Genomic DNA, 23,463 nt, shown 5'->3' with positions numbered 1-23,463 from the left:
CCTGGTTCACTAATGCCCTTTAGGGAAGGAAACTGCCATCCTTACCTGTTCTGGCCTACATGTGACTCCAGACCTGCAGTAATGTGGTTGACTCTTAACTGTCCCCTGGCAATTAGGGATGGGCAATAAGTGCTGCCTGGCCAGTGATGCCCTCCTCCGATGAATGAATAGAGAAGCAAAAGTATCCTTTGACACTCTTGAAGCTAATCAGTCAGCTTTGAATGCAATTAATTGTTCAAGTTCCTTCTCGACAATGAATCTATAACTCTATTAATACCAATTCTTCATTTTCACAAGTGCCTTGGACTGTTAATATTTCTGAATTTCTCCCAATTGTGGATTTATCACTTCGTTTACCTGGAAATCCTCTAATCAACGTTCTTTGATTAATCTAGTCTTTAACTTCATTTCTAAGAATAGAAATTTGTGGTGAAGCACAGCGAGTCTGGTAACATCTGTGGAAGAAAAGCATCGGTAATATTTCAAATCCAAGGACACTTCAAACTCGAAATGTTAACTCTGCTTTCTTTCCAAAGATGCTGCTAGGTTTGCTGAATTTCTCCAGCAATTTTTGCTTTTGTTTCCGATCTCCAGGCATTCACAATTCTTCATTTTATTTAACTTCTTATGTTAGCCATAGTGGTTGATTCACCTTTCCTGCTGTATCTGTGTGCCTCAGTGGAATATATATTTGTTCAGGAATACTTTATCCTTCATTAAGTGCGACCCATTGCCTGTCTACTTTCAAACGTTTTAGCAGATTTCCTAATCCACCAAAACCAACCATTTTACAACACCCAACCCAATCTCCCAATACAGCACTACACGCTACCAGTGTCCATTTCTAAGCACTGGAAACATCACTCCCAACATCTGCAACTTGTTATAGATCATGATGACGTTGTTCACCAAGATATTATTCTTATGCTTTTACAGGATTGTTTAAGGTAGAAAAGGCAGCAGATAGTCCAGGACCAGGAAAACAGCTGACATAATATCATTTTTTTTTCTTATCTGTTAATTAGGAAAGTATGCTGACTTCTTTTGATTCTTTCTTTAAAAAATGTAATGTTTTAGTGGAACCGCTTTAAGACCGATGAAAAGTAACTTGCAGAGTTGCAATGATAGCACAATCTCCAGGTGAGGCAGGATGAGAAAGTGAAAAGATCGTTAGTTCCAGATGAAAAGTTAAGGGGGAAGGAGGATGTGCAGAGGGATGGGACTCAGATATGCAGATACCGATTAGGATCGGGGAGTATAAGTGGCAAGGTGAAAATGTTGAAGAAGGAGTGGAGACATTTGGTGGGTGGAATGGGTGGCAGGTGTGTGGGAGATATTTTTGTTTCCCTTGTTTCTCTGCATGAAATAGTTTCTCATATTGCCAAATATTGAATAGGGGAAATATTCCTGATTTCAGTGTTTTGAATTTCTGAAGTGTGGGGATTGTTTCATTCCAAGGAGATGAATTGCCTGGTTCTGTGGGGGAATTTGATTGGGACAGTATGATTTAGGATACAGCTTCTGTCCAGGCTTGGTGTTTCAAATTTTAAGATTATTCTCAGGATCAGCTTTCTTCAGCTGGGTGGAGAGGGAGTATTCCTCTCTGCTGGGAAACACATGGTTCAGTGTATCAGGAACACTCAAAGGAATTTAGAGCTGGGTCAGAGACTAGGAACCCTGCAATAAGTAACCCAGCTCCAACTCAACAAAGCCTATCCACATGTACAAGACAGAAATGAAAACTGCGATGAAATACTATCCATTTACCTGAATGAGAGCAGATCGCACAATACTCAAGAATTTTGTCTGCATATCGCACAAAGTAGTCACCCAGATTGGCACCCCATCTGCTGCCTTTATCATTCACTCAATCCACCCCAACGTCTAGTAGCAGCAGTACGTTTCACACTGTAACCCTTACCATCTCAAATGATAAAGGGGGATGATAGGGTCATGATAGAGTACAGCATGGAAACAGACCCTTTGGTTCAACTCATCCATGCTGACCAGATATCTTACATAAATCTAGTCCCATTTGACAGCATTTGGCCCATATCTCTCTAAACCCTTCTTACTCATATACCCCTCCAGATGCCTTTTAAGTGTTGTAATTGTACCAGCTTCCACTATTTCCTTTGGCAGCTCATTCCATACATGCACCACCTTACGTGAAAAAGTTGCCCATTAGGTCCCTTCTACATCTTTCCCTTCTCGCCTTGTTCCTATTGCCTCTAGTTTTGGACTCCACCACCTTGGGAAAAGACCTTGCCTATTCACCCTATCAATGGTCTTCATAATTTTAAAAATCTCTATAACCTCTGCCACCAGTGCTCCAGGGAAAATAGACCCAGTCTATTCAGCCTTTCCCTGTAGCTCAAATCCTCTGAACCTGACAACATCCTCATAAGCCTTTCCTGAACCCTTTCTGGTTTCACAATATCCTTCCCGTAGGAGAGCGGCAAAAAATTGCATGTAATACTCCAAAAGTGGCCTAACCAATATCCTGTACAGCTGGAACATGACCTCCCAACTCCTATACTCAATGTACTGACCTGTAAAGGCAAACATTCCGAATACCTTCTTCACTACCCTGTCAACCTGTGAATCCACTTTCAAGGAACTATGACCCTGCACTCCAAGTTCTCTCTGTTCAGCAACACTCCCTGGGACCTAAGTCTGTCAGTCCTGTCCTGATGTTCCTTTCCAAAATGCAAATACTTGGGACTGTCATCACCTGCAAGTTTCCATCTGAGTCTCACGTCATTCTGACTTGGAACTATAACTGTCAACCTTCACCATTGCTGCGTCAATATGCTGCAGCTCCTTTCAAAACAGCAGTCTGGGTGTATCGAGACTCAAGTCATACAACAGTTCAGGAAGGTTACTTGCCACCAGTTCCTCAAGATAAATTAGGAGTAGGCCATCATTGTTGACCCAGCCAATGCCACCCAAATCAAACAAACAACTTTTAAAAGTTATCTGCGAGCAAATGCTACTGAACATTGCACAGCACCAGCAAACATCATCATCTCTTATATTCTGTTAGAAGCTCATTGATGAAGCAGCTGTGGGGTGAGTTCTGGTGGTAAGTCTTGAGGGAGAGCAGGAGTCCACTGTCCCAGCCGCAAGGGTGCCATCCAAGATTGGCCAAAAGATATCTTTAAGAGGCAGTGCATCCTGCCCCCAGAAACTGCCCAAACCCCCCACCTGTTGCATGTAAAATGTAATGATGGAAAGAAAACCATAATTCTCTAACCCACAATCCCTGTGTAGTCTTGCAGCACATTGACTTCAGCACATTGACCCCATGTGCTCCTGAATCCAGAAACTTTCAGCCCAATATTTGTGATTGCTCATAGACTATTGAACAGCTGATGTTTTTGTTAACTAAGATATTTTTCTTCTGTCCATGTAGAAATTTTTGAGGTAAAAGAGACAACTGACAAAGCAGTACCAAGTAAGTATCCAGTAGAATGTTATTTGTTTTGCCAATCTTATGTTTCGGAATCTGTATTGACTTACTTTGATTTGTTTGTTTCATATGTTTAATGTTTAACATCAGTTGAGTTAATACATAGTGAAAGCTAGTTTGTAGAATAATGGTGACTGCAGTATCCAGGTGAGGCAGGATGAGAAGATGAAGGAACAATTGGGCAAGGTGTGAAGGGCGGAAGGAGTAAGAGGGTGGAATAGATTAAATGCAAGGAGGATAGGAGATAAGAGGAGGAAGAACAAGTAGAAAGACAATGGTCAAAGAGAGGGAACACAAAGTACGCAGTGATGATTAGTTTTGTTAGCCCGTCCAAACCCCCTTGTACCCTTGTTGCATCCTCCTCATCACAATTGCAATCTTGTGCCATCAGAAGATTTGGAAATATTGTACTGAGGTGCCACATCAAAATCATAAGTTATGGACTTGATCATCTAAGCCTTAGGATATCACTGGTGTCTGTTTCAAGCTTCAAAATCTCCCCACCCCGACCTCATCCCAAGACCAGACCCCCCTCTCGTCCCCACCTCCTTGACCTGTCCATCTTCTCTCCCACCTATCCACTCCTCCCATCTCACTGACCGACCCCCCATCCCCACTTCCTAGTGGTTCTGAAATACATACAATTGAAATTGCATTAAGGTCCACAGTGTTTGAGTGGAGATTACGTAGCCTAGCACAAGGTCCCACTGGAGACAAATGTGCCACCTCTAACCTTTGATAGGCATAATTACAAAAACTAACTGGTCACTGTAGCTTGCACCTATTGCTACCATCCAATAAACTACACCTTGATATTTAAGGCAAATGCCTCTCCTTGTTAAGATTTAGCAGTGTTCTATCTGCTACCACTGATAAGTAGACAGGCCCTTAGACACATCATATAAAAGAAGTGTGAACTCAGGGCTCTGAATAAGAGGTGCCAGCATCCCTACATTTTGGCTAGAAGGTTCAAGTTCAAGTGAAACCTGCTCCAGAGCTGTGTGATATCTTCCCTGAAGATTAATTTGAGACCATCTAGAATGGAGGTTTAAAAGCAGTACCAGTCCTTATACATGACACTGTGATCAATGTCTTTGCTGAAAAAACCCCAACAGAAGAGAGAATCTACCTGACCCTGAATACAAACAGGTTTATCACTTTAAATATATTATCGTGTTAAAAAGACATGGACTGTTAGTGAGCAGCTGAAACATGAAAACTAAGCCATTATCCTTCATAGAACCAGTAACAGAGTGAAAGCGGCATTCAAGGTCCCAGAACGAGTAGCAAATGCAGTGTAAAACAGTGTGGCCTATGAAGAGCATTAAAAGTAGTTGAACGGCAAGATGCAGAGTACTACAGAAGAAAAGAAAATGAAAAGGAGAACCATTTTATAAAATGAGCTAAGAGATCAGGCTGGGAAAGATAAAAAGAAAGAGAGCACTTACCCTGCAAAATGAATGTTGCCAACATCATGAGTAGGCTTCATAAGGCCCAGCTATAGTAGTTGGAGTAAGGCCAGAAAATTGATTAATAAGAAGGTTACTCTATTGGAAATGGTGTACAATTTATATTTGGCAACTTAAGGGAAAATTCAAAAGGCTTGAGGAATAAATATAACAAAAGATGCGGAGAACAACACTAAGACTTTTACACTATTGAGACAACCATACTTTAAATTACTATTTCAGTGGGAAGATTTATTAACTGTGGAACCACACAAGTTTATTTAAAAAGTTGTGCAAGGAGATTTGCGTTTGTGTTTTGGACCATGAAAGGCAGGAAAATCCGAGATAACAAGGTATGGAGTTGGATGAACACAGTAGGCCAAACAGCATCTTAGGAGCACAAAAGCTGATGTTTTGGGCCTAGACCCTTTGTCAGAAATGGGGGAGGGGGAGAGTGTTCTGAAGTAAATAGGAAGAGAGGGGGAGGCAGACTGAAGATGGGTAGAGGAGAAGATAGGTGGAGAGGAGACGGACAAGTTAAAGGTGGCAGGGATGGAAGCAGAGGCAGCTGAATAACTGCTCTATATCCAAACGTGACTGGTACTTGTTGATGTGTGGGTGGAGGGGGACAAAGGTGAGCCCCTTACTGAGGACTGATCATTCATCCTCAGTGAGGGGGAGGTCTGGGGGGATGGTGAAGACTCGGCAGAGTTCAGTGTTGCTGTCTCCTCTGCAGCTGCAAATATCTAGTTTGCCTATGAAGAAGCAGGAAACCTTTATCTTGTCTGAAGACTGTGAAAAAAAACCCTCCAGAAACAGGAAGACGCAATTTGCCTTCTTTAAAAAAGTTAGTCAAACCCTAGCAAGCAGTGCAGAGACATAATGTTGCTATTTAATACAACTTACAACTTGAAATAAGTAAGACCATACAATTTACTGCTTTAACTTTTTCACTTGTGGAACACGAGCACTGCTGGCTAGGCCGATGTTTGTTGCCTGTCCTTAGTTGCCCCTTGAAAGATGGTGTTGAGTTGCCTTCTTGAATCATTGCACTCCATGTGCTGTAGGTTGACCTGTAATGCTGATAGGGAGGGAATTCCAGGATTTTTACCCAGAGTTACTGAAGGAAAAGCAATATATTTCCAAGTCAGAATAGTGACTGAATGGAGAGGAAGTTGTCCTTCTGGGTAGATTGGTTATGATTTTGGAAGATGCTAAGGATCTTTGGTAAACGTAAAGTTTCATTTGAAGCCATTGCACAGAATTAAGGCAAAGGAAGTACTGCAACCTTTCTACATTACAAAGTTTAAAAGTCAGAAGAAACAGACAACAGAAATTAAACTGCACTAATACAAGAATCCAAGCTTGAAGACGGCAGATACTAACAATATTAAAATGCTACATATTTAAATAACTTCAAATGAATAAGAAGAAATAAATACATAAAGAAAATAAATAATATTTCCAAAAATCTTCAACATCAGAGATGGGCCACTCAAAAACAAGGTTGGGGATCTCAGAGAAAAAATTCTTGCATTATTATTAAACATTATAACTGAAGTTGAACAAGTTAATACACTGTTGTAATAAGTTGTTTCTATAACAGATAGTGTTGGAAATTGTAAAACTATTAAAGAAGGTACAGATCATGTTGAAGAACAGGTTTTGAAAGTACTTCACAGAACAAGCGAATTCTTGGAAAGGCAAGATTTATCAGAAGACAGAAAACAGCTGACAATTTAATTATTAATCTCTACAAATTAAGAGAGATGGTGATACAGTGGTAATATTATTTGACCTGTAATCCAGACTAATGTTCTTAAAACAGATTCAAATGTCGCCATGACATTTTGTCATGGAACATAAAGCTAGTCTCAATAAATGTGACAATGAAAACATTATCGAATGTTGCAAAAAACTCATCTCAATCACAAGGGAAGGAAATCTGCCTTCGTTACCAGCATGTGGACTACATGTGACCGCTGACCCGCAACAATGTGATTGACTCTTAACTATCATCTGAAATGACCTAACAAGTTACTCAATTCAAAAAACAATTAGGGATGGGTAACAACAATATCCCCATCGTATGAAAGAACAAAGCAAAGAATGATAGAGTTCTGTGATTATGGACTGTTGAAATAAAAATTCAAAAGAGACAGAGCTCCTATTAGAATTGTTGATGAATTTTTGCCAGATTTGTTAGAGATCAAAGAAGGTTTGACTTTGATTTAAAAAACGATTCAAATATGTGATGGAAGCAGAAACCAGAAAATCTCTTAGTTAGATTCTGGGTATAAAAGAAAAATCCTATTTCTGGAGAGAAACAGGCTATTCACTTAAGGTACAGACACAAATGCCAGAACAGATAGTAAGCCAAGCAGCATGTACTAAGATAACAAAGAACTACAGATGCTAGGGAGAAAACAGAGTTAACTTTTTAAGTCCAATGACCATTCTTCAGGATGGTGCTGAAGCATATACCAAGCACCCAAATAAAGTCAGCTTCAGCCCTGTGGAACAACAAAGCCTCACAGGTACTAGCATGCCCAGCCATGCCAAAAGAATGCTTCATACATAAAACTGTGGATGAAGATGAACAGAAGTCGCAGATGGTTTCAGGTAGCAAACAGCTAAATACTTACTCATACAGAGAGATAAATAAATCAGAGAATATACCAGATTTGATTAGAGCCCTCCTTTAGAAAAAATATCCAAGGTATTCCTCAGTAAAAGTGGTGATCCAAGTCTTTTGGGTTTCATAGAACATGTTTATAATCTTGGACATGTCATTAATTTTAACCAGGGCACACAAGAAAAGAGACTGCTTCAGATCAAAAATCAATTACGTGGTCCAGAAATCCATGATCCTGCGGTATCTTCAATGATGGATGTTCATGGGATTAAAGGTTGCTAAAATTAGATTGAGACAAACATTTGAAAGACCAGGCAGGCTTCCAGTGTGTAGGAGATTCAAGAGATTAAAGGTCCTCCAAATAAGATCATAGACCAATTACTGAATTTTAACACAAACAAAATCCACAGCCAAATACATCAAGGAGATAAAATATTTTCCAGAGGCCAATCAAGATCAGGAGCAGATTCAAGATCAGCAGCCCTCAAGTAATATCTCCCAGGTTTGAAGAGAATTCTGGGATAATCATACAACGTTCTGACAACATACATTTGTAAAATCAGAGTTTTGGGTTATGGGGAAGGTGAAATAATTGTAATATTTTAAAAAAAACATGAATGTACATAAGTTAACCATGGGGAAAAGATAGAGTGGGATTTTATATAAGGTTGTGGCCATCAAAGACTTAATGTTGAAAGGCCCCAATGGAGACAGACTTGTCACATCTGGCTGTATACAGATTTTGTAATTATATCTAACTATCCAGTGCAATTCATCCCAAATGCTATCATGCAACAAACTGCACCTTATATGTAAGACAAATACCTCTTGTTAAAGCTCACCAGTGTAACATCCTCAACACTGGTAATTAAACAGAACCTAGACTCAGCATAGAAAGGATGACAGGCATCTGTCTCTGGCACATAGGTCATTATGTTTTGCCATCATCTGAAAGATTAGTAATTAGAGATCATACAGGGATGAAATACTTGAGATAACAAGGTGTAGAACTGGATGAACACCACAGGCCAGGCAGCATCAGAGGAGCAGGAAAGCTGACATTTCGGGTCTGGACCCTTCATCAGAAATCATAAAAGATGAAATACTTGTTTCTGGAGTGTGCCATCCCAGATAATGTTATTTTGGTTTAGTCAGTTTCTGTTCACTTTTTATGTTACCATTAATGATTTGGTTGTGTTTCTGGTAAAGTGCCCCATTTGTTGCTGTCTAACCATTTGTTAATTTGATTTTAAAAGCTACCCCAACTAAAGGCAACCTGTGGTTTCTATCCAGAGCTCAATATGATAATTATAACTTAAGATTCAGAGGAATTATTTCCTCTGGTGCACAAAAAGGGTATAAGTTAGCAGAATCTTAACATTTGACCCAGGTCACTTTATAGAATTCTATCGGCATTTTCACAAAAAAACATAGTTGGCAGACTGATCTTACTCTCTCAGCTCAGACTAATTAAACATTGTGAGTGGTTTCTTCCTTTGCATAACTGAGAAGCAGGATGAACTGGGGTGAAGAGATGGGCCTGGAAACATAAAAAGCACCAAGGCCTGTGTTTTCTTACCCTGGCCCTGCTCTGGATGATTGACCTTGAACAATGCATCCATCTTCCTATGAGCTTGGTATGAGTTAACCCAGTGCCAAGTGTCTCCTAATTCACATTGAATTCAATTTAGTGAGGGCTCCTTGACATCACATTGTTTAGTCATATTGTTCTGGGTATATTTATGCCACAGGCTTGCCGTAGCTGAGGAAGATGACTTACCATGATCTGCTGAAAGACAATTTGAGATGTGCAACAAATGATGGCCTTTTTGAAGGTTCTCAATTAAGGGAAAACATTTTTTAAAAGAATTGGGTGGTATTGAGGGAAGGGACCGACTAAGAGATCTACAGCTTGAGGATCAGAATTAATTTATGAATGAGGACAAAGAGGGATATGCAAACTGGGGATATGCTATCATTTTGATTGTCTTAGCTCAGCCACTGACCATGGGGTCAGGAAAGGTCACCCTTAATTATGGTGACAGTATCTTTTCCTTAGAGGTGATAATGTGTAATCACATCTAACTCCTGCTGCCAGTTGCTGCTGCCTCCATTGTGTCATCATGTTTTCTACAAGAGAGATTAAAATTGAGCTTTTAAGTACAATCCTAGTTTCTCTCATCTCTCTTAATTGTCCGAGCCCCAAACCCTGGTCAATCACATCTTTGCCTTCTTGTGCAATCTCATCCTTGCTATGGTCTGACACCCAGACTGTGCACAGTATTCCAGCTGAGATCTAACTAACATTGTATACAATTCCATCACAACTTCCATGCTGTTGTACTCAATGTCTTGACTAATAAAGGCAAGTATCCATCTGTCTTCTTAACTACCTTGCTGTCTTGTCCAATTGCCTTCAGGGATATATGGAGATGCAAACCAAATTCCCTTTGGCCCTCTGCACTTCTTAAGGTCCTACATTCAAATGTATTCCCTTGCCTTGCTAGTTCTCCCAAAATGCAGAAACTCTGACTTTTCAGGATTAAATTCCATTTGCTATTATTCAGCCCATCTGACCAGCCTGTCTACATCATCCAACATCATCCATCTATATCTGCCACTAGATGCTATAAATGGAGTCAGTGAACGTTAAAGGTAGTGCCAAACAAGTGTTGTCCTGGATGGTGTTGAGTTCCTTGAGTGTTGGTGGAGCTGTACTCAACCAGGAAAGTGTGGAATATTCCATTACACTCCTATTAAGTCCCCTGTTAGTGGACAGGCTTTTGGGAGTCAAGAGGTCAGTCTTACCTTAACATTATTAGCTACTGAGCAATTGTTGCTTCAATATTTCTTAAGTTTCTTCAGTTCGGTTTCTGGTCAATGGTAAAGCCCAGTATGTTGACAGTGGTGGATTCAGCAGTGGTAATGCCATTGTCTGTTGAGGAGCAGATGATTACATTCTCCCTTATCATAGATGTTTATTATCTGACACTTCTGTGGCATCAATGCCACATGCTGTTTTTCAGCATAATCTTGAATATTATCCACTGTCCTAACGTTTCTAGATATGGGCTGTTTTAGCATTGAAGGAGGTACAAATCATATAATCACTGTGAAATATCAACAAACGTCCTAATTATTCATTTAAGTTAGACAGAAGGCCATTGATGAAGCAATGTGCAGTGTTTATAACAAGGTCAGCTAGCTAGACCTCAATGAATGATACTGACAATTGTGCAATCATTTGAGAACAAACCTGCTTCTGACCTGACGGTGGGGCATAGAAGCAGTTGAAGGTGGTAGGGCTTCGGACACAATGTTGAAAACCTTCTGCAACAATGGCCTGGAATGATAAGGCCCCAGCAACGCAACTGACTTTCTTTGTTCTAGATATGAGTCCAATGACAGAGAGTTTCTCTTGATTCCCATTAACCTCAATTTTCCTTTTTCTCTTTGATACCACAACCAGTATTTCATCAAAGTATTGTGGCTGTACCTACACTATATGGGACTGCAGTGGTTAAAGAAGACAGCTCATCATCACCTGCTCAGGGAAGGTCGGGTAACAAATACTGGGCTTTTCAGAAACTCCAGCATCCCAAGGCTGAGTTAAAATTCATGGTTGGGTGGAAGGGATGGAAGGGGACAAGTTCATACTTGCAGGATTTGTGAAGATCCCTAATTTACTCTGTAAATAGTCCATTTGGCTTGAGGATAGAAATTTCATTCCCATTGATGCAATGACATGGGGGTGGAAATAACTTGGACAGTCCACACTTTTGTTCACCATTTGATACCACATTGTCCACACTAACAGCTGCCCAACCATTTGCCCCACTTCCCAACCCTGAGAACCTGTAACATCCTGCTCAGCATGTGAAATTTTTAGTAGATTATTATAATAGCCAATGATTTTGTTAATCAAAATATTTTTCTTATGTCCATGCAGAATTAATTGAGCTGAAAAAGCCAACAGAAGTAACAGTCCCAGGTAAACATCCAGCACAATGTTTTAGATTTTGCTAATTTGGCAATTTAGAATATGTAATGACTAAAAACAGGCAGATCCATATGAACCTACTCATGTTGTAAAAGAAGTATCTGCAGAAATAGCAGACGTATTGGATTTAATTTTCTGTATCTCCTGTATCTGATAAGGTCCCATTTGATTAGAAATTAGCGAGTGAGACTGCATCTTTCAAGAAAGGAGGAAAGCAAAAGGAGAAAATTATTAATGAGTTCATGTACCATCTGTCATAGGGAAAACATTGGAATGTGTTATTAAGGAGGTCATAGTGGGACGTTATAAAATCTAAATACAATCAGGCTGACTCCACAAGGGAAGTCAGGTTTGAGAAATTTATTAGAGTCTTTTGAGGAAGTAGAAAGCAATGTGAATAAAGGGAAACCAGTGGCTGTGTTGTTTTTAGATTTCCAGAAGGCAAGTGACCAGGGGACACATCAAAGGTTATTATGCAAAATAAAAACTGTAAGATGTCGGATATTAGCATGGTAAATAGTTGGTATTTAACAAGAAATAGAGAATTGGCATACTTGGGTCATTTTTGAATGGCAAAATTTGACCAGCAGAGTACCATAAGGCTTCAGATATTTACAATTTTGATCATCGAAGAAGACATTAAATATATATTTGCTAAATTTGCTGGTGATAAAAAGTAGGTAGGAAAGTAATTTTTAATCATGATAGAAGGACTACATGAATGGGCAAACATTTGACAAGTGCTGAATGTGAAAAATTATGAACTTGCCCACATTGGCAGGAAGAATACACAGGTAATGTATTATTTGTGTAACTGTAGAGACATTGTAGAGGCACAGAGGGACCTAGGTGTCCTGGTGCAGGAACCTTGATAAGTTAGCATGCAGATACAATCATTGATTAGGAAGGTAAATGGAGTGTGACCTTTTCTTGCAAAGGAATGGAAAACAGTAGGATATCTTGCTACAGCTGTACAGGCCTTAGTGAGACCACATCTACATTACTATGAACAGTTTTGGTCCCGTATTTTTAAAATAAGGATGTAAATGCACTCCAAGTAGTTTGGAAAAGGCTCACTTGATTCATTAGTGGGAAAGGCTAGGACTAGGCATTTTGGTTTAAAAACCAGTCTCAGTGTCCCATTTAAAACGGAGGAGTGCCATAAGACCTTGGAACTCTTCCCAAAATCCAGTGCAGATCAAATTATTGAATATTTTTAAGGTAGAGGCAGATAGATTCTTGATGAACAAGGGTTTCAAAGGTTATCATTTGGGTGGAAAACTGTGGCCTAATTCAAATTAGCCATGATTTTCCCTGAATAGCAGAACAGGTTTGTGAGAATGTCTGCGTCTGTCAATTCAAATATTCATTCGGTTATTGCATGGCACATGTGTGGCATAAGTGTTATGTTCCACTTTGGCAAAGTCTAAAAATTGTCTACAACTTAATTTATGTGGACAGAGACTGCTTCAGTGTCTGAAGAGTCGCAAATGGTGCTGAACATTGTGCAGTCATCAGTGATTAAACCTACATATGATCTTATGACACAGGAGAGATCATTGATGAACCAGCTCAAGATAGTTGGACATTGAAAACCGTCTGAATAATATCCTGGGATGATTGGGCTGCAGCAGCTCAACTCCCTTCCTTTGTAATATACATAAATCCAACAAGGGGAGAACTTCTCCTGATTCTCATTAACTTTAATTATGCTGGGGTTCCTTGATACCACATTCAGTGATTTTTCTTGTCAAATTATTCTGGTGTACATACATCTCAAGGACTGCAGTCGTTGAAGAAGACCACTCATCACCACCTGCTCAGTGGTGATTGGAATGGCCAAAAAAATGCTGGCTTTTCAAAAATACCCATATCCCAAGGATGAGATAAAATGAATTAAAATGGATTGTGGTGCTGAAAGAGACCAAGTAAGAGATGAAAGTTTACAGCATGCCTGCCACTATAAGAAGATCAACTTAATTAAACCTTTTGGCCAATGGAGAGGAGAGATGTCCACTTCCCTGCTGTTGTCAAAATAACATGATGGCAGGAGCAGGATGAACAGTCAGCCTAAATCTTCATTCATCATTTAACAGCACCCCTCTGCTTAAACCCTGTCCCATCAGGTACCTGAGTGCTGGTAACATTCAACCTAATATTTGAAATTTGAAGTGGATTACTGTAATAGTGGATAACTTTGTTAACCAAGATATTTTTCTCATTTGTGTCCTTGCAGAATTGATTGAGATAAAGAAGCCAACAGAAGTAGCAATTCCAGGTAAATACCCAGCACAACAATTCTGAATTTGGAATTTGAACTTGAGTTGAATTTGAACTTGATTTGGAATGTGTAATAACAAATATCTGACAGGCCTTGATGGACTTCACCCTAGTGTCTTAAAGTATGTGCCTCCTGAGATAGCAGATGCATTGATTTTACTTTTTTAGTCACAAGTCATAGGACACCAGGTTATGATCCAACTGGTTTATTTGAAATCAGAAGTTTTTGTAATGCTGCATCTTTGTCAGGTGACGCGGAGGGAAGTGCACAAAGACGGTGAGGTAATTTCAGCATAATTCCAGATAAGTAAGAGTGTCAAAAGATAGTACAAATGTTGTGAGTAGAGTGTCGACAGGCTGAATGACAAGTCTTTGCAGGTGATGAAAAATATCAAACAGTATGAATGAAATGCCAACACCTTGATAATTTGTTATTATCTCTCCACCATAATTAGTTTGTACAATTTTGGATTTCTTGTTAATTTAGTTAGACCCTCGTCATGCGACTATTATACCTATCATGTTATTCCATTTGGTTTGTCTCTCGCACCATTTTATTTTTGAGTTTTTGTAATTATCTCTCTGCCTTAATTAGTCAGACCATAGGTCATCCGTTCACTTGCTATTCAACTGTTGAAACTTTACTCACACTGTTTGACATTTTTGATCCCCTGCAAAGACTTGTTATTAAACCTGTTGACACTCCACTCACACCATTGGTACTCTTAGTTACCTGGAATTATTTTGCAATTATCCCTCTGCCTATTAAATTCTGTGCTTGTGTGCTTCTCTCCTCTTCATCTGACAAAGGACCAGTGTTTCGAAAGCTTGTGGTTTCAAGTAAACCTGTTGGACTGTAACCTGGTGTCGTGTGGCTTCTGACCTTGCCCACCCCAGTCCAACACTGGCACTTCCACATCTTTTTTTTAAAGACAGTTGTTACACCTCAGCTGGAGTACTGTGTACATTTTTGGGCTCCACATTACAGGAAGGTTGTGAACATGTTGAAATGAGCGCAGGACTGATTTCCAGCAATGGTTCCAGTGATGAGAAACTTCAGCTATGAGGATGGATTGAAGAAGCTGGGACTGTACTCCTTGGAATGAAAAAGGCTCAGGAAATCTGATTAGGTTTTCAAAATCACAAGCGGGCTGGATAGTGTAGACAGGAAAAAACCCCTTCCACTAGTAAAAGGCACAAGAACAAGACAGTAATGTGCAAAAGAAGCAAATGTTGCTATTGCTGCTTGATTACACATTCAGTCAACAGTTTGTCAAATTATTCTGAGTGTATTGATACCACGGGGACTATGGTAGTTGTAGAAGAAAGCTCATCATCACTTGCTCAGGGGAAGCTAGAGATGGGCAACAAATGGGCTTTTCAGCAATGCTCACTTCCCAAGGATGAGTTAAAATTAATAATTGAATTGCAAAATAAAAGGGATCCATTCAGAGATTCATGCTTCCAGATTTCTGCAGCGGTGCGAAGATTTCCAGTTCGCTACTTTCGTAGCCCATTTGACCACTTGACCAAAGGGAGGTGCACCTTCTCCCTTGTGGTTAGCAAAACATTATGGTAGAGACAAAAGGATGAACAATCCAACCAACACCTATTCTTGCCATTTTGCAGGATGCTACCTGAAGTTACCTCTGTCTCTGTTTCTGTCTCTGTCTCTCTCTCTCTCTCTCTCCCTCTTTCCACCTCCGCCCCAGCTCATTCCCCAGGACTGGTGACATTCAGCCTAACACTTAGAATTTGTTATAAACTATTATAACTGCAGATGATCTTGTAAACTAAGATATGTCTCTTGTGTCCATGCAGAATTGATTGAGGGAAAAAAAAGGCAACAGAAGTAGCAGTACCAGATAGATATATATCAGAATGTTGTTGAATTTGCTAAATTGCCAACTCAGAAAAATGTAATGACCAAAATCTGACAGTCCTGAATGGCATCATTCTAGCGTTTTTAAAGAAGTCCTGCTAAGATAGTAGATTTATTGGTTTTATTTTTCCTAAACTCATTTGCATCTGGAAATAACACATTAATTTGGAAAATAGTGAATAAGAGTGTTTGAATCAAGAAAGAAGGAAGACAGTCATGGGGAATCGCTGGAATTTATTATTAAGGAGGCTGTAACAGGGCACTTAGAAAGCCGCAAAGTAATCAGGCAAAGGCTACATGCCTTTATGAAAGAGAAATTATGCTTTAGGAATTTATTAGAGTTACTTGAGGAAGTAAAAAGCAACAAGGATAAAGGGTTACTGAATGGCAGAAGGGATTCATGCAGCCAAATGACCTGCTGCTGCTCCTAATTCATAAATTCCTATTGCTATTGCCTGGCACTCCTATCACACAAACATTATATACCACACAGCCGAAGCTTGTATATCACCCATATTCTCATTCATATTGCCACAAATTACATCAATATCTAAAGAGTTGCATGATATAAAAAATTGTGTGATCATCAGCGATCAGCCCCTTTTCTGACCTTATGAGAGAGGGAGTGTTATAGATGAGGCAACTAAAGACGTTGTGCAATGCTGAAGAACCTTTGCAGCAGTTTTGTGGGATGATTGGGCACCCCAACAATATGGCCATTTTAGTTAAAGCAAAATACTGCAGAAGCTGGAAAGCTGAAATAAAAACAGAAATTGCTGGAGAAACTCATCTATGGAGCGAGAAGATCAGAGGTAACGCTGTGAGTACTGAAGAAAAGTAATTTCACTCTCGAAACATTGACTCTGTTTTTCTTTCCATAGATGCTATTGGTTCTGCTCAGTTTTTCCAGTACTTTCTGTGTTTATAACATGACAATCCTCCTTTGTAAAAAATAAAGGTCCAATGAGTGGAGAGTTTCTCCTAATTCTTATTAACTTCAATCTTGCTTGAGCCCCTTGACACCATTTAATATTTTGCCAAATTATTTCTGGGTGTACCTACACCTCACGGCCTGCAGCGGTTGAAGAAGATTGTTCACCACTACATGCTCAGCGTAAGCTTGAGATGGGCAAGAAATCCTGATCTTTAGAGAAATGTTTACATCTAAAGGAGGAGATAAAATGAATGAGAGATAATGGGAACTGCAGATGCTGGAGAATCCGAGTTAAAAGTGTGGAGCTGGATGAACACAGCAGGCCAAGCAGCATCTTCGGAGCACAAAAGCTGACGTTTTGGGCCTAGGTGCTTCATCAGAAAAGGGGGAGCGGGAGACGGTTCTGAAATAAATACAGAGAAAGTGGGAGGCGGATCAAAGATGGATAGAAAAGACAGGGTGAGAGGAGCCAGACAAGTTAAAGGGGTGGGGATGAAGGCAGTAAAGGTGAGTATAGGTGGGGAGGTAGGGAGGGGATAGGTCAGTCTGGGGAAGACGGACAGTTCAAGAGGGGGAGATGAGGTTAGTAGGTAGGAAATGGAGATGCGGCTTGAGGTGGGAGGAGGGGATAGGTGAGAGGAAGAACAGGTTAGGGAGGCAGAGACAGGCTGGGCTGGTTTTGGGATGCATTTGGGGGAGGGGAGATTTTGAAGCTTGTGAAATCCACATTGATACCACTGGGCTGCAGGGTTCCCAAGCAGAATATGAGTTGCTGTTCCTGCAGCCTTCGGGTGGCATTGTTATGGCATTGCAGGAGGGCCAGGGTGGACATGTCGTCTGAGGAATGGGAGGGGGAATTGAAATGGTTCACGACTGGGAGGTGCAGTTGTTTATTGCGAACCGAGCGGAGGTGTTCTGTAAAGCAGTCCCCAAGCCTCCGCTTGGTTTCCCCGATGTAGAGGAAGCCACAAAGGGTACAGTGGATGCAGTATACCACTTTGGCAGATGTGCAGGTGAACATCTGCTTGACGTGGAAAGTCTTCTTGGGGCTTGGGATGGGGGTGTGGGGGGAGGTGTGGGGGCAAGTGTAGCACTTCCTGCAGTTGCAGGGGAAAGTACCAGGTGTGGTGGAGTTGGAGGGGAATGTGGAGCGGACAAGGGAGTCACGGAGAGAGTTGCCCCTCTGGAAAGCAGACAAGGGTGGGGAGGGAAAAATGTCTTTGATGGTGGGGTCGGATTGTAGATGGCAAAAGTGTTGGAGGACGATGCATTGGATCCGGAGGTTGGTGGGGTGGTATGTGAAGATGAGGGGGATTCTCTTTTGGCAGTTATTGCGGGGATGGAGTGCGAGGGATGAGTTGCGGGAAATGTGGAAGACATGGTCAAGGGTGTTCTCAACCACTGCGGGGGGGGGGGGGGGGGGGAGCACAGGGACGTTGCGGTCCTTGAAAAACAAGATCATCTGAGATGTACGGGAGTGGAATGCTTCATCCTGGGAGCAGATGCGGCGGAGGGGAATGAATTGGGAATAGGGGATGGCATTTTTGCAGGAAGGTGGGTGGGAGGAGGTGTATTCTAGGTAGCTGTGGGAGTCGGTGGGCTTGAAATGGATATCAGTTTCTAGTTGGTTGCCTGAGATTGAGACAGAGAGGTTCAGGAAGGTGAGGGATGTGTTGGAGATGGTCCAGGTGAACTTGAGGTTGGGGGTGGAAGGTGTTTGTGAAGTGGCTAAACTGTTCGAGCTCCTTGAGGGAGCACGAGGCGGTGCCAATACAGTTATCAATGTAATGGAGGAAGAGGTGGGGGTTAGGGCCAGTGTAGGTACGGAAGAGGGATTGTTCCACATCACCTACAAAGAGGCAGGCATAGCTTGGAAATGAATTATTGTGTTGCATTAATAAAAAGGATTGAGTAAGAGATGCATGCTTACTGCATGTTTGCCACTTAAGTTATTGATTAGCCTCTGGGCTGGGCAATTGTCCACTTCCTTTGCTCTGATAGCAAAATTGCACAATTGCATGGTACCAGGAAGAGAATGGACAGTGAAACTTAAGGCTTTGTTTGCCTTTTTAACATGCACAGGTCACATTTCCCTTCCTCATCATCACCTGCCCTTCCATGGCAACATGCAGCCCAACATTTGAAATTTGTAATAGATTGTTGTAACAGCAGATGATTTTGTTAACTAAGATATTTTTCTGTGCAGAATTGATTGCGATACAGCCTCCAACATCATCATCATTATCAGGTACGGTCAGTCTAATATTGTTGGCTTTGTTAAGTTGCTGGCTTAGAATGTATAATGATAATTTATTTGGGAGATGGAACAGAAGCAGAGGACAAGAGGAGGAGTAGCTCACAAAGGGAGAGGAGAGGAGTGGGAGAAGGGGTCACACAAGAGGACATGTTAGGATAAGGTCATGTCTCTTACCTAAGTTAGGAGCAGCAGTACATCTTTTACAATTTACGATGGAGTTGAGTACTGAATTCTGCCAACCTCTTGAAACCAGGCCATGGGCTCAGAGCAGGGTAACTAAGGCACTTCCAGTAGCTGTGAAGGATACTGTTATCATTAATTCTTCTTGTTGAGATCCATTTTGTCCTGAACGAGTAACATGAGTAACATGTGTAACAGCTCCCAGTGCAACACGCAGTGCTATAACAGAGAAGTGGCAAAACTTGTTTTACTTGTGAGAAAGTTCATTTTATCGTTACAATCATTCAAGTGTCGTGAGTCACACCAAAATTTATAGCCAATCTCTCATTGGCTTTGAGAAGCTTCAGTAAATCTGTAGATGAATCCATTATGCAGGGAAGGGGAACAAATCAAGGATTTTGACAACTCACAGAGAAAGAATAGTAATATCATTCCAAGCCAGAAAGGTATGTAATGTGGAGATTTCTTGGAGTCCATGGGACCCTTAATGCTTGCTGCCCTTCTCTTTCCAAGTGGGGAAGTCTTCAGTTTAGCAGGCACTGTCAAAGCAGTCTTGGAGAACAGCTACAGTGCAAGTTCTGAATGGTATACCATGCTACCAATGTGCACCAGCGATGGAGCGAATTAAAGCTTAAGCTGGTGAGTGGGGTTTCACTCAATGGACTGTTTTGTCCTAGGTTCTGGGAAGTATATTGAGTATTGTTGAAGCATATTAAATATTCTTGGAGCTATACTCATTCCAGACAAGTGAGAAGTATTCCATCACACATCTGACTTGTCCCTTGTGGATGATTGACAAGCTTTAGAAAGTCAAGAGATGAGTTATTTACCACAAAATACCTAATGTCTGACTTGCTTGTGTATCCATGGTGTTTATATGGAGCCATAGAAATGCACAGCATGGACTGTTTTTCCCCAGTGTTCAGAGATAATGGGAACTGCAGATGCTGGAGAATCTGTGATAACAAAGTGTGGAGCTGCTTGAACATAGCAGGCCAAGCAGAGTCTTAGTGTTGCTAAGATTCTGCTTGGCCTGCTGTGTTCATCCACCTCCACACTTTGTTATCTCTTTTTCCCCAGTGTATTCAGCCTCCCCTTGTAGGTGAAATCCTCCAACTCTGGCAACATTCTCGTAAATCTTTCCTGAACCCTTTCAAGTTTCAAAACATTTTTCCTATATCAGGGAAATCAGAATTGCACAGATCATTCCAAAGGTGGCCAAACCAATGTCCTGTACAGCTGCAACATGTCCTCCCAACTCCTATACTCAATACACTGACTAATGAAGGCAAGCACACCAAATGCCTTCTTCACTATCCCTTCTACTTGTGACTCCACTTTCAAGGAACTATGAACTTGCTTTCCAAGGTCTCTTTGTCAGCAACACTCCCCAGGACCTTACCATTAAGTGTATATGTCCTGCACAGATTTGCCTTTTCAAACTGCAGCATCTCATATTTATCGAAATTTAACTCCATCGGCCACTCCCCAGCCTATTGCCCCATCTGATCAAGATCCCATTGCACTTTGATATGGTAACAATCTTCGTTGTCTACTACACTTCCAATTTTGGTGTCAGTTGCGAACTTACTAACTATACTTATTATGTTCACGTCCAAATCACTTATGTAAGTGATGAAAAGCAGTGGACTCAGCACTGATTCTTGTGGCGCACCGCTGGTCACAGACCTCCAGTCTGAAAAACAATCCTCCACCATCATTGTCTATCTACTATCTTTGAGCCAGTCTACATCCCCATAGCTAGTTCTCCCTCTATTCCATTCATCTAACCTTGCTAACCAGTCCACCATAAGGAACCTTGAAGAACACCTTATTCAAGCCCTTATCGATCACATTCACCACTTTGCCTTCATCAGCCCTCTTTGTTGCTTCTTCAAAAATCTCAGTCAAATTCATGAGACATCAATTCCCATCCACAAGGCCATGTTGACTATCCCTAATCAGTACTTGTCTTTCCAAATACATGTAAATCCTGTCCCTCAGGATTCCCTCCAACAACTTGCCCATCATGGATGTCAGGCCCACAGGTGTATAATTCCCTGGCCGTTCCTTATCACCTTTCTTAAATAGTGGCACCAAGTTAGCCAATGTCTGGCTAACTGGCACTTTTCTGGCACTTACCTATAACTATTGATGACACAAATATCTTAGCAAGGGTCCCGGCAATCACTTCCTTAGCTTCACACAGAGTCCTAGGGTACACCTGGTCAGCTCCTAGGGATTTATCCACCTTTATGTGTTTTAAGACATCCAGTACCTCCTCGTCCGTAATATGGACATTCTTCAAGATGTTGCTATTTATTTCCCCATATTCTCTATCTTCCATATCCTCCTCCAAAGTAAACACTGATGCAAAATGCTCATTTAGTATCTCTCCCTTCTCCTGCACTTCCACGCATAGCAACATAGAAAAAGGGAGCAGGAGGAGGCCATTTGGCCATTTGAGCCTGCTCCACCATTTATCATGATCATGGTTGCTTGTCCAACTCAATAGCCTAATCCTGCTTTCTCCCCGTAGCCTTTGATCACATTCATCTCAAGTGCTATATCTAGCCGCCTCTTGAATACATTCAATGTTTTGGCATCAATTACTTCCTCTGGTAATGAATTCCACAGGTTCAGCACTGTTTGGGTGAAGAAATGTCACTTCATCTCCGTCCTAAATGGTCTACCCAAATCCTCAGATTGTGACCCCTGGTTATGGACACACCTGCCATTGGGAATATCTTCCCTGCATCTACCCTGTCTGGTCCTGTTAGAGCTTTATATGTCTCTGTGAGAACGCCCATCATTCTTCTGAAATCCAGCAAAATCAATCCTAACCTAGTCAATATCTCCTTATGTATCAGTCCCGTCATCCCCAGAAGTAGCCTGACAAACCTTCACTGCACTCCTGCCTTGTATCACAGAGTGTATACAAGTAGTTCTTTTCAGAACTTGGTTAAATGTAGTTAGGAGAAGGCTCGGCAACAGCAATTTGCTTAAATATGAACATTTACTGAGTAATAACAAAAGACGAAAAAGGAAGGAGCATTTATTATGTAAATAAAAAGAAAGAAAAAGACAAGGAAAAAAGAATAAGCCTCTTGCCCTTCTGCCCATGGGGGACCCCTCGATCAACAGCAGGCCTGGAGGCTGAGGTTGTTCCTGGCACCTTTCGCTATCCCAGCCGGAGGTGAAGTCCAGTGACTTGGAATGAAACTCTGTCTCTTATGCAGTGTAATAAATAGCAAGGCACAGAAAAACCACTACAGAAAAATTACATTGGTTGTGGCAGCTTCAGCACACGTACAGGTTGGTGAACGTCAAGGTCATGCAACTGTTGAATATCATCAATAGATTTAGGCCTTCAGCCCATCCTATACAATCCACCCCGATGATATTTGATAGCACATTTTACAGATGCAGATGCAAATCAACGATAAACGTACAAGAACCTAAAATAAGAATATGTAACCTGCAACTGAAGATTTCACCTACAAGGAAAATAACCATCACCGATAGGGATAACAATAGAGTGTATCATCAAATTAATGGTCACAGTGGCCTTGGGGGATCAACCCTTAAACATATCTATCCCTGATGTACAGTCAAGGCTGTGATGCAACAAGCAATTTGTGCCATCTGACTGAGGCAACCAGAATATTGTCTACATTTTTTTTCAGTCAATCTATCTACACAATTTGCTGTAAAATTCAGTACATTCCAAACACAGGATCCTTAATTTCTGAGCTTTTTTTAAAATCCTCCAGTTCTCTCTCCACAGATTACTTTACCTGATAACAGTGAAACAACATTATACATGGATTCAAAATTTCTCCAGCTCGCTTCATCTGTGCCCATCTTGAGGATACTTCTTTGATATGTTTCCTCCCTTGACAATTTAATGAATAATTGTATCATTGAGTGATAACTACCTCCAATTGCAGGTATCCCTTTGAGCTACAATATACAATGTATCAGGCTTTACCTTCAACTTAATATTCCTGTCTTTTATTTTTCCTAGGGTTCCCTTACCACAGACTCCTTCACCACCTAAGTCTTAACTCAGCCTTCTTTCACATACACTAACTGTCCTAACATTACATTTCCACCTACTGGTTTAATCATACAAATGCTCAAGATGGGTATCTGTTTGTTATCCGACAGGCCCTTTCAGTCAGTTGACTGTTACTCCTCCCACAACCCATGTTCAATTTACAATATCCTTTTATTGTCACGAGTGCTCCATCATCAGAGTACAGTGAAAATCTTTTTCAATGTCTGACGTCTTTTGGTGACATCTTAGATACAAATGCATAGGCACAATTCCTGGATACAGCAGAGAAATAAAAATAGTTGCTTAATTACAGTG

General features: G+C 40.9%; 1 protein-coding gene across 4 annotated transcripts in view; it reads left to right on the top strand.

Moving 5' to 3' along the window:
* The window catches only part of LOC125458903 (mucin-2-like), a 111,099-nt gene that overhangs the window by 20,196 nt on the left and 67,440 nt on the right, over positions 1-23,463 (top strand). For 3 of the 4 annotated variants that reach the window (XM_048544730.2, XM_048544726.2, XM_048544728.2), the window contains 4 exons: positions 3,416-3,457; positions 11,505-11,546; positions 13,792-13,833; positions 18,858-18,899. In XM_048544730.2, the coding sequence (XP_048400687.1) occupies positions 3,416-3,457; positions 11,505-11,546; positions 13,792-13,833; positions 18,858-18,899 (168 nt within the window). The remainder of the gene's footprint in view (positions 1-3,415; positions 3,458-11,504; positions 11,547-13,791; positions 13,834-18,857; positions 18,900-23,463) is intronic. The other variant, XM_048544729.2, reaches the window with a different exon arrangement.

This window comes from Stegostoma tigrinum, chromosome 15 (assembly GCF_030684315.1).
Source record: "Stegostoma tigrinum isolate sSteTig4 chromosome 15, sSteTig4.hap1, whole genome shotgun sequence".
NCBI lineage: Eukaryota > Metazoa > Chordata > Chondrichthyes > Orectolobiformes > Stegostomatidae > Stegostoma > Stegostoma tigrinum.
The sequence above is the reverse complement of the archived record's forward strand: the minus strand, read 5'-3'. Positions and strand labels throughout refer to the sequence as shown.